Source organism: Sitophilus oryzae, unplaced genomic scaffold (assembly GCF_002938485.1).
Source record: "Sitophilus oryzae breed Bouriz unplaced genomic scaffold, Soryzae_2.0 scaffold_1440_pilon_pilon, whole genome shotgun sequence".
Lineage (NCBI taxonomy): Eukaryota > Metazoa > Arthropoda > Insecta > Coleoptera > Curculionidae > Sitophilus > Sitophilus oryzae.
The window spans coordinates 203,920-224,096 of NW_022146105.1; the positions used below are offsets into that span (position 1 = coordinate 203,920).

A 20,177-nucleotide genomic window follows, 5' to 3' on the forward strand; every position below is an offset into this window, starting at 1 on the left:
TTAAAAAGCCCGCAACGCTGCTACATTGCTCGGGTGTTCTCGGTCGCTTCCGAGCGTTCCGACCAACCCGCATCGGCATATCCCCACCTCGTCCGACAAAAAGACGAATCCCCTTCGCCGGAATGCGCCATCTAGCGGACCCTCCCGGCGGCCAAATTAGTGGGGGTAAGAGAACTAGGGCTTAAAAACCGCCCCTTCACAACACTCCTTTCCACTACATCGCGCCCTCAGCTTGCGTGATCGGTCCACAAAGACAATGTCTCCCGACTCGAAAAAACATTTATAAAAATAAACTCTCCCGAACGATCCTGATATAATTTGTTGTACAGTGCGGTGTGATTGTTGTGCGTCCTTGTGTATATTTATACATAAGCATCCTCCTTATTATGTATATTTATACAGTCGGAATCGAATCGTCTCACGAAGATTAATGCATTAGTGACGGCAAAAAATAAAAAGAAACGACGTAATGGAAGGGCACAGACTTGTTCGTTTTTTATACCGATGATAGTACGCGTTTGTTTTAAAAATAACCATGTGGACGACAATAGCGACTCGTCTGGTATTGCTTCTCCTTTACATTGTTGTTATAGGTAAGGGACTATCCACTTAAATCGGCACACCCACTATTTTTTTCTCGCCGCGGTGTCAACATTGTAAACACAGCCCCTCCCAGGCCCGCTTAATGCATTTTTTTTTCAGGAAATTGTTCGGAAGATGAAGAAAGGCTGGTCAGAGACCTTTTCAGAGGATACAACAAGCTCATTCGGCCTGTCCAAAACATGACAGAAAAATTGGACGTTCGATTTGGTCTAGCTTTTGTTCAACTTATCAACGTTGTAAGTTATCTATCTATTTACATTTGCATGACTCTTTAGAAAGTGGGTGTTTCCCAACCTGAACAAAGATGCATAATCTGTCAAACCATGATGCACTTTTCTTTACAGCGATCTTAACTGCATAAACAATATTTTTCTAACATGCTTCGTAAAAATATTTAATCAAAAAAATAAAATTAATTTAACGGCATGAAAAAAATATTTGAACGTAAACAATGTAATTTATTTGAAAACCATTGATACAGGAGTTTGGGCATTGTTATTGTTGCGGGCCGTGGCCAGTGAGACGAAATTGAGATTTAACCTTTATTTTTAAAGGTCGAGAACCTTGTTGCCAAAAGGTTTTTATGAAATTTAAGGCAAAAGGGTGGCGACCAATGGGGGCGTGGCTTTTGTTTAAGTGTCGTCGGCTGTCTTGAAGATATATAGATACACTCTAAGGGCGTAAATGCGCCCTTTAAGGCCTAATTTCGCGAAATAAAGTAAAACGTCACCACCTAGTTCTCGGTTAGAATATTGCCGTTGACGTGCCTCTCGAGTCCTTTTTTTCACGCCTTTTTTCGCTCTAATCTGGGTAATATCAGAAGAATTCCTCTTTCAGGAGATTTGCTACGGATTTAATAACCTTAAAAAAGTTAATTGAATTGTTTTTAATTATGCTTAGGTTTTTTCATTATTTGTTTTTGGATATACATATACCGGGTGCGTATCAAAAGTGGCTAACCCTGATAGATTTTTTATTTTTTCAGATAAAATATCTAGATTTGGTATATTAGTGTATGACATAAATTAGGATTGATTGACGTATTCAATTGTTTTCGGACACTTCCTGTTTCACTGGAAATGACTACAACTTTTGATTTTTAAATGGCACTCTCGGTATTTTGTTACTTTATTCGATAGAAAATGATACTCTGAATAGAATGACATATCATATGTCAACTTTTGACATTTTCGAATATGGGTTATTAGAAATTGCAACATGCGAATCATAACGACAATTTGACTCGAAATACCAAGTGTGTGGTACCAAATTATTCGTAAAAAAATGCATTTCTAGATATGCTAATGAGCTATCCTCGTTCCATTTGAAAGAATTGAAATATTATTAAAAATAGATTCGGGCATCTTTTAATACACTAGACACTAAAAACATTAGACGATCAAATCTATTTTTCCAAGGCTCCTTGATTAAAAAATAGTGATTTTAAGAAACTCATGGTACTCTAGATTAAAATTTCAGATACAATTTTGTTGTAAGTGAAAATGTCAAAAGTTGACATATGATATGTCATTATATTGAGAGTGTCATTTTCTATCGAATGTGCCATTTAAAAATCAAAAGTTGTAGTCATTTCCGGTAAAACAGAAAGTGGCCTAAAAGAATTGAATACTTCAATCAATCCTGATTTATGGTATATACTAACATACCAAATCACGTTTTTTTATTTGAAAAAATAAAAAGTGTGAGCCACTTTTGAGACGCACCCGGTATATGACGTAAGTAGTGAATTATTAACAAAAAAAAACGCAAGCGAGAAAGATAGCCCAAAGGGAAAAATGAATAATTCAATAATATGTTTCTTTGATATACGTGTTTGGCGAGATCAAAGGTACTTCACACTTAATGAAATATGTTCCTTTAATAACCTATATCAATATATCCACTCGAACGCGCTTTTATTTCACGTGCGAAATAAATTTGATCTTGTTTTATGCTTTGGCGCGTTGCTAATTTGTAAGATTATATGGCATGAGTGAATAAAATAAAATTCAAATTGCCATACGCATTAACAGCTATAAAATTAAAAGATGTAATATACAGTCACCGCCAGCGGTACGAAAAACGGGCACCTTAAAATTTTGGTGTATTTTAAAGTTTAATATATTTTGTTCTAGTGGACCGATTTTGATGATATTTTAAGCAATTTGTAGCTAAATTATTTGACTTTTTAGTATATGTAAATTAAAAATGAAAGTTTCCATTCGTCAATTATACGAGGGCAAACAAAATGTTGATATTTTGGAGAAAGTTTGAAACATCCTGTGGAATATGTTAAGACAGAAAGCGATAGACTTTTAGCAATAAGTCGATCGTCTAGATTCAAAGTTCTCATACGAAGATTCATGGACGTCGAGCATATAACTTGTCTTGAGGAAAGCGACTACACTGTACTTCGTGCTCATATAAATCTGTTAGCGACTTAATTTTGATCTATCTAGCTATATACAGGGTGGTCCGAACTGTATTCCGGAAACTTCGGCAGCATATTCTGCAGATAAAAATTAGTTAAAAGGTTCGTATAAATGTATTTCCTAAAATACTTTGTTTCGGAGATACAGGGTGTAGAAGTTTCATTTTTATTTCGATTTTTTCTAAATAATTTCTGAAGTAACGTCAATATTTGGATAAAAATTAGTGTCTGGGACTTTTGTGACACGAGAAATTTGATTTTGATGTCAAAATGACTCCTATTTGTAGGGGGCGCCACCGACATGCGTTTTGACTGTTTTGAAGAGTTATAATTCTTCGTCCGTACCTGTATAAAACTACTGACTAAAAAAATATACATTTTCATGACTTTTTACGTAAAAAATGTCTCTTGGTAAAAGTCGCTACGAGCAACCGTTCTCAAGATATTTAGAATGGAAATAGTCAATACATGTCATTATTGACAAAAAATAAGCACACGCTAAGTATAGTTATTTGACTGAAATAATAAATTTTTATTTTTTTAAATTAATCATAAATTTTTCTGCGAAAAAATGATAATTAAACAGTTTCTGTTGAACTTTTGGCACAAAGAAAATCAAATTTATGGTTTCAGTCTAATAACTATTTAGTCAACATGTTTAATTTATGTCAATGATGACAAGTATTGATAATTTCAATTCCAAATATTTCCATTACTCGTAGCGATTTGATTCGTACTCAATTCCAAATACGAACCATTACTCGTAGCGATTTTTACCAAGAGACCTTTTTTATTTAAAAAAAGTTGTAAATGTATATTTTTTTATTCAATAGTTTTCTACAGGTATGGACGAAAAGTTATTACTCTTCAATCCAGTAAAAACATATGTAGGTGGCGCCCTCTACAAGTAGGAGTCATATTGACACAAAAATCAAATTTCTCATGTCAAAAAACTCCCAAACACCAATTTTCATCCAAATATTGATGTTACTTCATAAATTATTTGGAAAAAATCATGACTTTTTTACTTATTTTAATCTGCAGAATATGCTGCCGAAGTTTCCGGAATACAGTTCACACCACTCTGTATAGCTATAGCCATGATACAATAACGGAATCATGAGCTATGGCTATATAGCTATAAAGGGCTATAACACTTTAGTTCCCGGGTTGTTATTTTAATCATCCAGTCTCAGGGCTTTGCAGGCAAAAACTAGTATCTGAAACTGCTTCACAGAGGCCAGCTCTCCATCTCTCACATCAGCCGTACCACAAGCCGCACCAAAGTTTATGACACGAATGGTTGTCGTCGAAGGTCGGCGCACTCAATGATGAGGTGTTCTGGCGTTTCCCCATTTTCCCCACAGAACCTACTAAATGACTACAATCGACAGTATGAGGAGACAGTATCCTGTTAAAAACACAGTGACAACCCTAAGATTGTTCTTACTTAAATCAAGAAAAATCTTTGATTGTCCTCGTAAGTTCTGAGAAATGTCTTCGAGTGTCTTAGACCGTTGGAGGACTCCCATTCCAGATTACGGATGGAGTCTTCCAGGTTCTTGAGTTCCGCTTGAAGTTGATTTCCACTTGGACAGCAGAACGGTTCTGGTCCTAGTAGAGATGTTCGCTCCTTTTTTAGCTAGATCGTTTGCTTTTTTATTGCCTTCTATCCCTTGGTGAGCTGGCACCCAGAGTAGGAGGATTTTCTTTGCACTAATTTGCTCAGCTTCTCTAGGAATTCTTTGACCAACTTCGAAATTATCGCTTTTAGTGCTGCTTGACTATCGGATAGAATGGCTATTTCCTGATTCCGATAGTTCCTATCTAAGATAAATTGTACGCATCTTTCGATAACGTAGATTTCTGCGTGAAGGATGCTGGGGTAGGTTAGACTAGCTGCTCCATAGGTAATCGTGGGTCTTACTGTTATGGTATACAACCCGCGTAAAATGTTAGGGGCGCAACCCCATCAATTTCCCGCCAGTCTTCTGCATATCATGAGAGCCTTTGTGGCTTTGCTGGTAATATTCTTAATACGCCTGTTCCATAGAAGTTCCACGGCCCCAGATATTCCACTTCCTGTGGTGGCAGTACTTTTTTTCCGTTTAAATGGATTCGTTTCAAACTTCTGTTTCTGGTGAATGGCACAAAGGGTAAACAAATTCGAGCTGCAGTCTGTGCCGAGCACTTAAACACAATTAAACAAGTTTCTAATATTTCAACTTTCCTTAACTATAAAGCTCCGGGTTTAAAAGCAATGCGAATATGTTAGCAGCTTTAATATGCATTAGTACTATACTAGAGAGAATTCGCCATCAACCGCATGAACTTTCAAATATAGTTCAGAATGGAAATGCTTTGATACTAGAGCTTGGTACAGTGAAGCTCTTCATTATTGTGTTTAAATATTCCGAAAATTTTACATAATAATTGTCTGTTACGTACTGCAAAAAATCACAAGTCTAATTAACTATCGCCTCTCGTACTGCGAACTTTTCAAACATTGCTCTCTGATAAAAAGCAAATTAAAATGAAAATCTGAAAATCTGGCGGCATTATAAGGAATTGCTAATATCTGTCTTCGTTAAAAATGAATTTCAATACGAAAATATCCCGAGGGATATGATTAAAGTACGGAAAATTTATTAACGGGCCCATTATTTGAATTAAGAATTTGTTAATTACTCGATTAAAAAATTCTCAAGTGACTCCTCTCAAGTTTTCTGTCTTAACTTTATACTAATTAACCAGCCCAATTTAGAATTTCCATCGCATCTGATGATGAACAACCAATTAAAAATTCTGTTTTACTTTATTTTAAAACAAAATTAGCCCGGCCCGACACTTCTTCGAACAAAGCAACGAGCTGAAGTTATAATAAAAAATCAACAGTATGGATTTACTTTCTACTCAGCATCTTATTAAATTTTCTTCACAAAAAATAGATGAATATTTAAAAAACAAACAAAAAATTAGGGGTCCTACTACAAATATTTTCATTTAATTTTTACAGCTTAAGTACTTTATTAAGTGTTAGAATTTTACATAATATTAAGTCGTAATCATCATCATTTCCAGCTTATTCCACCACTGCACATTATGATGTAGCCTCCCTTACATATTTAGATACTCTCTTTGTAGTTTATTGGAGCCCAATGTTGTCTACTGTTGGCTATGCAGGTCCAAATTATCCCTGCTAATCTCCCAATATCATGACCTCATCTTAGGTTTGCTATTCTCCTTGATTTCTTAATCTGTCGTGGGTACTAGAGATGGATAGTTCCGGTATCTAGTTGACGGAAGATTTCGTCTAGTGTTGATGTACAGAGCTTTGGTAATATTGCGTCTCCCTGTGATACTCCTTTGCAAGTTGGGAATTCTGGGGTTGTTTTATATATCAACTTGCTTTGGCTTCTTTGTATATATTGGCCAGAGTTTCTATATCAGGCAAATGCATTCCTTATTTCATTAGGGCTTCTCGGCATTATATCATACATTATAATATCCGAATGAATTACTGACATCGCCATAAGACATAAAATTAGAAATTAGGGAGTGTGTACCATTCATTAATACAATATTCAACTTATTTTCTTTAATTCGTATTTGCATAATTTTCACATGATCCATGGTAGTGTAGGTCTGGAAAAAAAACTTATTATCCACATATAATATTTTATATGTTCTATAATTTCTCTGTTGAATTTAAAATTTATGACATAATTTTACCACTGAATATTTAACCTTCTATTATGAAATATGACTACATATAGATTTAGATTTAATTTCCTTATATAAATAATAAATAGTAGTATCCATTTTCTGATTTTCAAGTGCTCTATTTATTTAATCCTAAGAAATAAAGTATATTAAACTCAAAAGGGTAAAATACTTATTACATACTTATATATTCTCTGGTAAAAATTAATATGTTAATTCAAATTAGAGAAATATTATTATCGGATTTTAATTGTCAATTATTATTAAAAACACTTACTTTTTTTGTATTTATGAAGTAACTTTCATCTTCAAGTTCTTGTATGAAGGATAATGTAATTGTAGTAAAACTGCAATAAAAAATTAAATAATTTTATTTTCGGAATTCTCTTGACTATGATACCTTCAAAATAATATATGGCGACTTCCTACTCTAGTTCCTCCGATAAATATATCTCTCTAACTTCACATTTTTTCTTCTGTTATGAAAAATCCAAATAACATACGGCTTGATTACGACAAGTTCAAAACAATATATGACCACTTCCTACTATTTCTTCCTATTATGTAGTAACTTTCTAGTAGTTCCTCCGATAAATAAATACATATTTCTATACATTTTTTCTTCTCTTGTAAAGCATCCTGATACATTGTTTGATTATAGCAACTTGAAACTGATATATGGCATATGGCAACTTCCTAGATCCTCCAACAAATATTTCTTTGTAACTTCACATTTTTTCTTATCTTGTGAACAATCATGGTGGTAGGGTAGTGGGGTAGGATTTAGTGGTATATTTTCTATGGATGTCAATTAAAGTACAATCCCCATTTCTTATCTCTTCTATTTCTGCCAAGGTTTAAAAATCCGATCTCAGGAGTACAGAGTAATAACTAATCTATTTTCTTACAATAATAACTATTTTTGGATGTCTTCTAGGGGCCCCCATCACTTAACACCCGAAAGTTATTCAACAAATATTTAATAGAAATAATAATGACCTTATATGGTTTCGTCTTCTTCATGAAGTTCTAGGAGGGGTTGAATAGACATTTATTTTGCAAAATTTATAATTGTAATGTAACTTATAAGTCCATATATGTAAATATAACGTAAGTAATGTAATAATGTAAGTACCGTGTAGTATGTACTATCTTCATAAATTCAACATAACTGAAAGCCTTGCCCTCCTGTCCATTCCCGGTCCTGATATCCGAGATTCTGTTCATTTCAAAACAAAGATTAATAATTAATTAAAAGTTATCCAATCAATTTAAAATGATTCAATCAACCCGGACAGAAATGCGTGTCAGACTTACATCACTAACATGAATGCTGGAAAAGAATGTGCTGTTTCTCCCATTCAACATTACTGAGACTAGGAGAACAAAAATAAATAATTGTTAGCCTGGACGTAAAATAAATTATTAGAAATTAGCTAAATTAATAAAGCAAAATTTATATATGTACATTTTCTACAGTAGCCTCTGTTGATATATGACCTCTTCTAGACACCCTCGTAGTCTCACTATTCTGTCTAATAGTGTCCTTCTCCTAAATTAAAAATTCCATCATAGACAAACTGAGCTCTTTACGATTTAAGCCTCTATCCATCAAGTTCTTCTTCACTGTCACTGAGTCTTTCATCCGTAACCCTGGAAAAGGGAGCCTATCAGGTACTAGCTCTCCAGGTCAAAGAGCGCCTAGAATCTGCGGAGGACAGGGATCGATTCATTTTCCCTGATAGAAAGATTTCTGACCGCTACCCATGATCTCTGTCATCGGGAAATATATATCCACAAATATTACAAAGTCTTTTATAATAATTACGGACACATTCTAAAAAAAAAAAGAGAGAAAATGTTACCAAAACAGACTTCAACAGCGCTATATTTAATAGTAAGTTAATTTCATAGTCTCATTTAGAGAAAACAGCCGTAACAGAAATAGAGCTGTGTATCACTTATTAAGGTGTTATTTCTAGATAAATCAAAATCAAATCCCAATTTGCCCTAAAATTGAACAAAAGACTCAAAGAAAAAAAAAGCCAGAAAGTAGGGTGAAAAGTGTAAATAACCCAATAAAATAAAGAATGAAAAAGAATTTGTCGGTGTGTAATAAAGAAATCTCCCCTCTTGTGTTATTTAAAATGCAGGCGAAATTGGCGTTGCGGCTAAGACAAAAAAAAACCTTTTAAAGAGCAACTTTTGGGAGATTTCCTTTTTTTTGTAAACTTTTCGTACACGTTTCATTTCGAAGGGGAATTCTCTACTTTTTAATTAATATAATATAACGATGAAACGTTAAAAAAGCTAGAGAATATAAGTTCACTGTTCATATAATAAAACAACATTTATGTATCCTGTATATACAATAATTCCATACATCCTATTCAATATAAATTATTTGCTTAAGACGGTATGATTCACGGATTAATTAACATACATACCATTATCATCATATCTGTTTATTTACGGTATGCCAACTGTTCAAAGTCAACTGTAATTGCGAAAATGCTAGATTGCTTAATATATATTCATTATTCTAGTAATTTTATTAACAATATGTACCAATGTATTAATAAATAATTATTAAATATCAGGAAAAAATTGTGTGTATGTGTGTTTTTCTGGAATTACTCTCGGTAATACTATGCAAGAATAAGATGTAAAATCTTCCTTTAAGAGTAAGCTTTATTTTTATCTGCAAAATATACTGCCGAAGTTTCCCGAATACAATTCGGACCACTCTATCCATGTTCTCAATATGCCCCCTCCCCCCAGCAATAGTAATAATAAATAATTTTTCTCTTTTTATTACAGAACGAGAAAAATCAAATTTTGAAATCCAATGTCTGGTTGCGCCTGGTAAACGTAAACAATATTCTCTATTTACTTTCTTTTAATAAAATTCATTTTAGGTGTGGACGGACTACCAGCTTCAATGGGATGAAGCTGATTATGGTGGTATAGCCGTCCTTAGATTGCCACCAGATAAAGTATGGAAACCTGATATAGTTTTATTTAATAAGTAAGTGAAATGAGCCTCTATTATTACTCTACATACAAAGTGTCCCAGAAATAAGTCCTCTGTTTTTCTATCTCACACCCTTATTTTTGTGATTAAACACCAAAATAATTGATATTTCTATTTGGATAAAAAAGCATTTTTACAGGCTTACATTACATTTGCCTATTTTGTTAGTTTTGTCAGAGGTTTACTGTTTTGAGTATTATTTCAAATGAACGGTAACCTAAAAATGCTATCAGCTGATCTGTATAAATATAGGTCAAACGTTGACTATTTACAAATCTAATAGAGGGCGCTGATTCTGAAATGTTGAAAAGCTGGTATAATTGTTCATTATTTAGTTTCATTATTACAGTGAATAAAATTAATTTAAGTATTTTTTTTTTGGCAGAAATTTAAAAATGTGAACTTATAACCATATAGAATGTGGATAATGTAGGAAGTGGTAACTTTACATTCTCTCGAAGCACTATAAACAAATTTCCGGAAACTGAACAAGCGGCACTCGAAAGTTTCTCAATATTTTCCAGAAAATATCAAGAAAAATATAAAATTTTCAACTTATTTTTTCACAAAGAAAACTCATAGGCGTGTTTCTGGGGTTGAACTGCTACCAGTAAAAATACTTGCACTTATTTCTGGAACACCCTATATACTGGATTAATAAAATAAATTATAGACAATTAAGAAAAATGATGCGGAATAAATTCAATTATAGCTTGAAAGAAAGTAGACCGTTCTGTTGTTAACTTTAATTACGAAAATTGAAAAGCAATTATTTTGGATTTAATTGAAGGGAACTTGGTCAGATGGAAAATTGACTAAACTTTATCGATTTTCTGTTCCCTTATTTCGGATTAAACGAAGCTTATTTTCTTTTCTTCCAGTGCTGATGGGAATTACGAAGTCAGATACAAATCAAACGTTTTGATTTATCCAAACGGTGAGGTGCTATGGGTACCGCCAGCAATTTATCAAGTATGTATTTCTACTTCAGGGCATTTTACCTAGAGATGAGCTAAACTGTGATTTTTAAATAACACCGTGATTTTTTAGTAGCGGTGATTTTAAGAGTGGCGTGGTCACGACTTTCATACTATTCCATAGCTACAATAATTAATGCTGAATATCGTAGCAATAGATAACGTGATTTGAATGAACTAATATCAGTGATTTAAAAGACTTCCAAACTGTACCATAGCTTTATTCATTTACTTACTTTATTCTTATTTACCTTTGGTGGATTTCAAGTTAAAATTGTGACCGTAGGATGCTTAATTTTTAAATATCTCTAAGCTAATTTTAATTTACACAAGTCGCAAAATTTCCATTTAACGGCTCAAAAAAGAATTTAAAAAAAATAACAAATAAATAATCTCAGAGCCTACATTAACAAAATATCTGTTGCAGAAGTAGTAACGCAATCAGTGATCATATGGTTTAAGCTTCGATTCTTCGAGGTAGCTTCGTTTCAGATATATTGTGGTCCTCTTCTAGTCCTTAGGTTATATTCTCCAATCCTATCCTTTTCAAAAAGATTAGCAATTAGGAAACTGAACCCTCCATATAGCTCTTTGTCAATAGTGATGTTACGTCGTTTCTTCTTCAGTTTGAGAGAACCTGTACATGGTTTCGTCGGTAATATCCCATCAGCTATAGATGCTTACTCAGCTTACAATGCTCTATTAGTAGACCCACTATAGCTTTGACTGTTTTTCTGTCTTTGCTTATCAAAGTCTGCCGTAATTTTTGCGAATGTTCTACTATGGACTTTTTCGCAACCTCACGAAAAAACTAAATCCTACGATGGCGGGACCAGGTCAAAGGGATGCGTGGTTAGATAGACTAGTCTCTACTAGTCTAAACCTTGGGGCAACCCGTTGTATTCTCGTCTCCCTTACTTCTACATGCGGGGCTCTGTAGAAGTTAATTTACTTACCCTTGCGATGTATCACCAGTTTTGCCAGAATTTCACTATAAGGACATCGAGTTGGCGAAGGAAGACGAGTTATGTATGATGAGTTATGACTGTAAGATGAGTTACAACTCAAGAAACGAGGACACACTAGATCTTTAAGGAAGCGGTGATTAACCTCCCGTCCACTCTTTCTACATTGTTTGTGGCCATTGTTATGACTGCTTTTGCAGCGCCATAGAAGGACTAGGGCCTAAGAATGGTATTGAGGAGCCTTGTTTGGCCTTTTTTATCTGCCTTTTCATTATACTTGTGACCCTCGTGTCCTAGCACCCAGGCTAACCACCGAAAAATGGTGATATCATAAGTCATGATCACGTCACCGTTTTATACAAATTTTGGTAACTTTTAGTAAGTTACGTTACGTGATTTTTTGATATCAGTGATAAAATCGCAGTTTCTGATACATCTTTCATCACTAGTTTTACCCAGTCTTTTTTTTCAGTGTTTAATTTCTTCTTATGAAAACAATTTTTTCAGAGCTCGTGTACGATAGATGTAACATATTTCCCCTTCGACCAGCAGACGTGTATTATGAAATTCGGCTCGTGGACATTTAACGGCGACCAAGTGTCGTTGGCCTTGTACAACAACAAAGAATTCGTCGACTTGTCCGACTATTGGAAATCTGGCACGTGGGACATTATCGAAGTGCCGGCTTACCTCAACATCTACGAGGGAAACCACCCCACCGAAACCGATATCACATTTTACATTATAATAAGGAGAAAAACATTGTTCTATACAGTGAATTTAATACTTCCCACGGTTCTTATCTCGTTTTTATGCGTCCTCGTTTTTTATTTGCCAGCAGAAGCCGGCGAAAAGGTAAGAACGACTTTTTTTCGCTTTCTTTTTACCGTAGGGTATCCATACGCTCGGGTTTTTAAGGTGTCCGGAGTTGGTTAAAATTTCCGGAAAATCTAACCGTATAATCAGCTTAACTTTGCTTGGACATTTTAATCGTTACGATGTCACATATCCATTAAATCGGCATTGTTCAAAAGTACCCATATCTATCTAGGGAATTTTTTCAATTTTCGTGCACTCGTGGACGTGAATTGTGAATTATTTTGTCTTTATTTTGATTATGATTACGTGCGCTTTTCCAACGATTTACTACTGTGACTGTTGTGCCTGTCAATTTATTTCACAAGTAAATTGTATTTTCTGTCATTTTTTTGAATGTCATCTGTGAAAATCTTCCTTGACCCCTTGGACAGACTTAGCTCATGCTAACTGTACATGCAACGGTTAAATTGGTTAGGAGGTACCTATCAATATATAACTTGCAATATAAAATATTACCAGTAAACTTAAGCATTTTTTAATAATGTCAAAACGAAAGTGTGTAGTAACTAATGAAATGATCAAAATTTTCTCTTCTATTAAAAACGCATAATCCATTTCTGATGTCATTTGTAACGTGTGCAATATAAATCTTCTTTTTCATACAAAAGCAAAAGAATATACTTAATATACTTAAATGAATTAAAATGACAGATTTCAGAACTCACTTGTCCGGATTTTCCAAAAACTTGTATGGAAACCCTATTTTTACGAAATATTCATCTACAACTTCGGTTTCTCGATGTTTCCCTTTCAGGTTACTTTAGGAATAAGTATTTTACTCTCACTGGTTGTATTCCTATTGCTAGTGTCAAAAATTCTGCCACCAACATCGTTAGTGCTGCCACTCATAGCCAAATATCTCCTTTTTACGTTCATCATGAACACTGTTAGTATATTAGTGACAGTAGTCATAATCAATTGGAACTTTAGAGGTCCAAGGACACACAGGTAAGATTATATTACTTAAAATGTTAGATTTCATAAAATTTCTTAGAAATTTAAATCCTTAATTCCTTTATTATCCTTATTTTTTATTGTGCTAACTTAACACACGTGTTTTCCATAATTTTAGTCATAAAATAGTTTTAACAAACGCCAAAAATTGCTCAGAAACAATCATTATTGCAAATATTTACTTATTAATTTATGGGTTTTTAACTATGCCTGTAGCAAGTGTGTTCTGAATTGATTTTCAGAATGCCTTCGTGGATTCGTTCCGTATTCCTGAACTACCTACCTGCCATGCTTCTGATGAAAAGACCTAGAAAAACTAGGTTGAGGTGGATGATGGAAATGCCTGGCATGGGAGTCCCGCCACATCCCTATGGCTCTCCAGGGGACATCCCTAAACACATTAGGTCCGTCTTCATTTTTACGAAACCTCCCGTTGCCTGAAACAAAAAGCATAAAACAAAATATTTTTCATTCGGTTGTCTCTATTTTATGTTTAAATGGCGTACAAGCATCAATGGGATTGGAAGTAAATTCCTTAATAAAATCAATATGTTTAGTATTTTTCTGAACGCCGCGCGGTGAAAACGTGTAAAATATAACCAAATATGGGTAATTACTCAGAAACAAGAGTTGAAAAAGTTTATTTTCTCACAAAATATTTATAATATTCTAATACTACATAAAAAGTCATAAAATTTTCATAATTTTATCATTGTTATAATTATTCAGAAATAAGAGATAAAAATGTTATTTTTTTCAAAAAATCACATAATTTAGGATTTTAAAAGTTTAGGTATTATAAAAGTATATAAAATTTCCTACAAACCTAAAAAACACAACTTAATCGCTATGCTTACTATTTTTCTTAGCGCCATGAAAACGTGATCTGTGACAATTTTTCAACTTTTTTCCGTTGTTTCTCAATAATAACAAGATTAATGAAATACGTATGAATTACAGTTCTGTTGAGTCGCAAAGCAAAGTGGAAGTGATGGAACTGTCAGATCTACACCATCACCCTAATTGTAAGATTAACAGGAAAACGCCTGCCGATCTAGGTGTGGCTGTTGGTCCGGATAGCTGTAGAAGAGAGAGCGAAAGCTCAGATTCAATTCTTCTTTCTCCGGAAGCTTCTAAAGCAACGGAAGCTGTGGAGTTCATCGCAGAACACTTACGCAACGAAGATTTGTACATACAGGTAAGATGTGTATAGTGTAATTATAAAATAATTTTCATAATTTCACCTCTATGTTGGTTATTGGTTATTTTTCTGAAAACATGGCTCAAAAATCCGATTTTGAGTAATAAATAATAGTAGGGGAGCCCAAGCAGGGATTTTGGAATTTACTCAGACGCGAAAGGATGTTACAGGGGGAGAAACCTTGCACCGTGTTAAATATACCCGCCATTATGGTGAGCCAAAAAAACTACACTATGGAATTTATGGGTTAAAATCATAGATTTAGTAAGAACAGATATCACATTAGACATTTTAACCCGATCAAACAATCGGAGGTTGACTACGTACTGTAAAAACCAAATGAGATAGAGAAGGCGACATTGCCACATCTCAAATTTGCGCCTATCTACTTAGTTTAATTTGCAGAAAAGGTGACTTTAAAACCTTTACCGGATATCAATAAATCTCAATTTCTTAATTAAATTAATAATTTATTTTAAAGAAGCATGCGTAATAATATGTTATTAACCAGAGGATATATGCGTTACTATTAAAGGACATGTTTACTGTTTAATGTGCTGAAACGTCTAGAACTATTGGCAACGTCGCTGCTAGTCTTCCTGAATGAAATGAGCCGTCCGTCCCACCACCCCTCGCGACGGCCATTGGTCCGTTATAGCGTACTACGTTTAGCTTAGGATGTGTTTGAAGTCGGAATCAAGTCCGAAGTGAACTTTTCAGTGTTTTTCAGTAGTTTTGCTTTTGTTTAACGTACTTTTTGAATCTGCGAATTTTCAATATGGTACGACAGTGTCAAATGTGTGGAAAAAAAAGCTTAAATTACCCGAATTTGTCTCTTCACAGGTAGGTATTGTTTCCGCCGCGCCGTAATTGCCGTACAGAGGCGTCCCACAAGGGAGCCTCTCACAATTAAAATAATTTCTAATTATATTTGTTGAATTTTGATCTATTAAAACAAGAACGTAGTAGCCGGTAATTGAATTATAATTCGTCTCAATTACTACTTAACTGTTGTAGATCATAACAAATTTTAATATAAACGTTGCATTTGAAACTTTATTATAAGCCAGAAAGTGACATTTTTTTTCTTAAAATCATATTTTGGTCATTATATACGATATTCTAAAGGTATTTTGCTCAACAAATAAACAAAGGTGTTTACCCGCCCTTTTTTTACATTTTATTGCATTATTATATCTGCCCCTTCGGCCTCGTTTAAACAATTTTTTACCACCGTACAAATACCTCTTCCTAGAGTTATTTGTACGGTGTGTTTATCTGTTTTTTAGAATGGGACGAACTGTAAATAATTCTTAGGCTACTAGTTTTATACATACCTATATAAAAGGTGACCCAGGGCCTCCAAAAAGCTTTTTACCTATTACGTTTTAGGTTTGTAATTTTTATTTCAATTTTTACATAAGATGGGAGCCATTGTAACGCACATTTTCAAAATATTTTTGTCAACATACAGGGTGATTCTCGGGGTGATTCAAACCGCAATACATATGCTTAATACAGTTCATGAAGACTGGGACATTTAACTAAATTTGATTGTCTGATGAAGCTACCTTTAAAAGTAATGGATTTGTAAATAAACGTAATATTCATTATTATGCGACAGAAATCCCATACTGTAGCACACAGATTTGATACTTTTAATGATAAATGCCTTCTATTGAGAGACTAAAAGGTAATTGCCTCGTATCAGAGCCATCATAATACAAGAAGAAGACCGAAAGTCAAATCTTGTCTTATATTTTCAAAAAAACACAATTTTCTCATTAAATATTGATTTTAGGTATAGGAAAAGTTATTAATAATACAAGATTAAACAACTATTACATAGTGCTTTACAGGAAGCTATCGATTGCGAACTAACTAAATCGTTACTAATTACTAATTTTAAAAGTTCTTTTAAGATCAAAAAGGTAAAACTAAAACCTAAATTATCATTTGAGATTAAACAGGAAGTTCTAAATAATGTTGCCTATTCTAAACAAGAAAAATTTATTTATAAGTTTTATAACATCTCTAATTAAATTTGGACGAAAATAATATTTCTGTTTGCTGTAGGTAATTCAGGTGGCAACCCTAGGTATTTCTGGAATGGAAATTTAATGGCAAATCTACAACTTTAGTTTGAAAATATGTTCCGGCCACCTATGTTTACAAAAATGTCTAAAATGTGCTTTACCATTGCCTCCATATTCTGAAAAAAAAATTGAAAGAAAAGTCACCAACCACAAACTTAATATAAACTGTTTCGGAAGCCTGAGTCACCCTATAAATATTCAAAAGTAACTGAAAGTTTATATAGAATTAACTTAAAGTTTAAATTAAAAATCGACGTTGGAGCGATTTTCGGAAACTACCTACTAACGTTTCAACATAAGTATATGTGGGATATTAATTATATTATTATATTAGACCTTATAACAAAACTCATCTGACGAAAAAAGTGTTAATGTAGTATATTAATATGGAGTAAACATTTTACTAATTAGTTTACTTTTACTTTACTAATTAAATTCGTTTCAAAAAACGATACGCCACTGGCCATTAGAACAATCCAAATGCGCCTAGTTGCCGGGGTCGGAAATTTTAGACTTCTCTGTCTCTTCTGTCCTTGTTTGACACATTGGAATGTTTGATACACTACCAACGAGTATTTATGAATGAGATGTTCGGTCTATATTTATAATGTCTTTGGTTAAAATGAACCGTATAACCGAGAAAAAAATATCCCCGGAAAGCAGGATTTTTAGCTCAATTTTAAAAGGTGTCGGTGAACATTCAAAGCTTTCCATTTAAATACGTAAAAAAATCTTCTTCCATTAAAAGTACCATAACTTTGAAACGGTTTACGATAAAATTCTTTACATCGCGAATTCTTGTAGAGCATAAAATTTACTAAAAAATCTATCTGAGAGTAACGTTTTTCAATTCAATAATTCGTGTATTTAAAAGCTATGAAAAGTGAAAAAAAAATCAAAATATCCAGTTTTAGTGTTTATTGATTAAAAATTTTCATATTTAGCAAAAAACTAGTTTACTCTCAGATATATTTTTTAGGAAATGTTATGCTCTACAAGAATCCGCGATGTAATTTTTTATCGTAAACTGTTTCAAAGTTATGGTAGTTTTAACGGAAAGAGATTTTTTTACGTGTTATTTAAATGGAAAACTTTGAATGTTCACCGACACCTTTTAAAATTGAGCTAAAAATCCGGCCTTCCGGGGATATTTTTTCTCGGTTATTAGGTTCATTTTAACCCATAAATTTCATAGGTTAGTTTTTTTTGGCTCACCCTACCTACCACACATAATTTTCTTTTTAATTTTGAAGGATCTAACTCAAGAATCACGGGAATGGCATAAACCCGTTGATTTCCACAAGCCGTAAGTCAAATCTATAAAGAATGTTGCTAAGAACTATGTATTTCTAAAAAATCTGCCATGAATTTTGTTTGCATCCAAATTGTCAGTCTTAATAGAATATAGATAGAATAGAATAGGAGCTTCTTTAAGGTTCACTTAACATCCCTCTTAATATCTGACGTACTCGAATATTTTTTTCTCATTTTCTACCCCTTCGTATGGCTACCCCCGCCATACAATCCGGCAGATTAATATTCCACCGTTGCGCGTTGTCAAAAACTCGTGGGACGCATGCACTATTAATGTCTGAAACATCCAAGTATTTCTTAGTGACTTTTTTTTTGGATTTTTGAAAAATTGCATAAAACAATAGGTCCCCATGATTCTCGAGTCATCTTGGGCCCTCTACTATAACTAAAAAGTGTAAATTAAGGAATACGCGTCTTTTTGGTGTCATGAGTACGGTACTAAATATAGTCAAAAAGTATATTCTAATTTTATAAGCATTTAAAAAATGTTATGTTCTCTTTTGATATGAAATATTTTAATCAATATCTTTCGCATAGAATAAGACGTCTTTTGTATCCCAAACCAAGAAAGATGCAAAATTAATATCATGAACACAATTTAACGAAAAAATGTCGTCAGCCAAGCTTTTTGTGTTATATAATCGCGATTTTAATATTCAGCTCAGCACAACCGCGACGTTTTCGTCGAGATTTATTTTTAGACCGTAAATTGAAAGGAAAATGCAGCAAACCAAAAGTCATTAATCAGCTATTTTCTTAATTAATCTGATTATCTCTCTTGTTTCGTGACTTAAATTACATTAGTAGGGTACAGTGAATAGTAGGGTACAAATTACATTAGTAGGGTACATTTATATCTAAATATAGATAAAATTGAAGCAATCTACAGACACAAGATAACTGAATAATTCGCGGTAAAGGAATATCCGAACATCAGAATGAGATCCATGAAAACGGCCTTAGCATTGGTGTTCCTTGGGCTCCCCTACTAATAAGATCGACATTTTTTCATAGCTTTAGTTTTTTTTTGTTATTTCAGACACGCGAAGACTGGAAATATGTGGCAATGGTGATAGACAGGCTTCAGCTCTATATGTTTTTCATAGTGACTACAGCAGGAACAGTAGGCATATTGATGGACGCTCCCCACATCTTCGAGTACGTCGATCAAGATAAAATAATCGAAATCTACCGCGGGAAATAGAATGAAAAGAAAATGAGAAATAAAGAGCTTCCTATGATCCGGTCTCTCAAATCATGTGGCTTCCAAAAGCGAGATTCGCAAAGGCCTAGTTCGGTAAAAAAGTGACTGGTGACAAATTAAAAAAATAAAATACAAATAGAATTTAAAGAAATGGAAATCGTTTCCTAAAAGATTAAATGATAATCGAAAATTACACCGATAGTTATCTGTGCGTGCATCATTCGGTAAAACACTTTATTTAATATATCGCCAATTGACAATCGATTAAAATCAGTGAGTGTATAATACGGAAAAATTCTACATACTCGCCTGGCTCCACTAAAACCTTAAATAATCACACAGACAAAATATACAAAACCAAAAAATATTCAGCATACAGGGTGTTTTAAAAAACATGTGCCATCTCTCGTGGGGAGATTCCTCAAGTAAAAATAAGATTTATTTTTCATATCAACATAGGTCCGATTCTGCTTTGTTTCGTAGCTACAGGGTGTTAAAGTCTAAATTATCATTCTATTTATTATAATTTTCTCCCAAGTAATTTTAGTGATTCGAATGACATTTTGAGGGTAAAAGCACATATCATACAGATTATAAACTTATCGTCAAAAGCATTGTTTTTCGTGGTTCCCATTTTTGGAGTCGCACACTAGTTAGGTTACTAGTTTGCGCACAAGCACGCCCATTTATGGGCTACAAAATTGTGCACAGCGCCCGACCGGCCTTGTGACCGACCCAGTTATTACGCTGTATAAACGGGAGTTTATTTTTGCGCATAAGAAAATTTACTCGTTTG

General features: G+C 33.6%; 1 protein-coding gene and 1 long non-coding RNA gene across 2 annotated transcripts; one reads left to right on the forward strand and one right to left on the reverse strand.

Moving 5' to 3' along the window:
* The first annotated feature begins 226 nt into the window (after positions 1-226).
* LOC115876605 (acetylcholine receptor subunit beta-like 1) lies at positions 227-19,805 on the forward strand. The gene is made up of 10 exons (XM_030892433.1): positions 227-593; positions 703-839; positions 9,578-9,622; positions 9,676-9,785; positions 10,673-10,763; positions 12,241-12,588; positions 13,367-13,560; positions 13,809-13,970; positions 14,527-14,764; positions 19,217-19,805. Exons 1-10 carry the CDS (start codon positions 536-538, stop codon positions 19,379-19,381), a joined length of 1,548 nt encoding a protein of 515 aa, XP_030748293.1. The 5' UTR covers positions 227-535; the 3' UTR covers positions 19,382-19,805.
* LOC115876606 lies at positions 6,116-8,591 on the reverse strand. Its single transcript, XR_004049172.1, has 4 exons — positions 8,226-8,591; positions 7,158-8,163; positions 7,035-7,104; positions 6,116-6,679 (listed from the first exon to the last, which is right to left on the reverse strand). It is a non-coding gene; the product is annotated as an uncharacterized LOC115876606 (long non-coding RNA).
* Positions 19,806-20,177: the final 372 nt, after the last annotated feature.

What these genes read in the sequence shown, in the direction of transcription:
- LOC115876605 (XM_030892433.1), top strand. Translation starts at nt 536, where the DNA reads ATGTGGACGACAATAGCGACTCGTCTGGTATTGCTTCTCCTTTACATT. An exon ending in GATATAGTTTTATTTAATAA is followed by an intron (nt 9,786 to 10,672) that starts GTAAGTGAAATG and finishes CTTTTCTTCCAG; the next exon opens with TGCTGATGGGAATTACGAAG. An exon ending in TACCGCCAGCAATTTATCAA is followed by an intron (nt 10,764 to 12,240) that starts GTATGTATTTCT and finishes CAATTTTTTCAG; the next exon opens with AGCTCGTGTACGATAGATGT.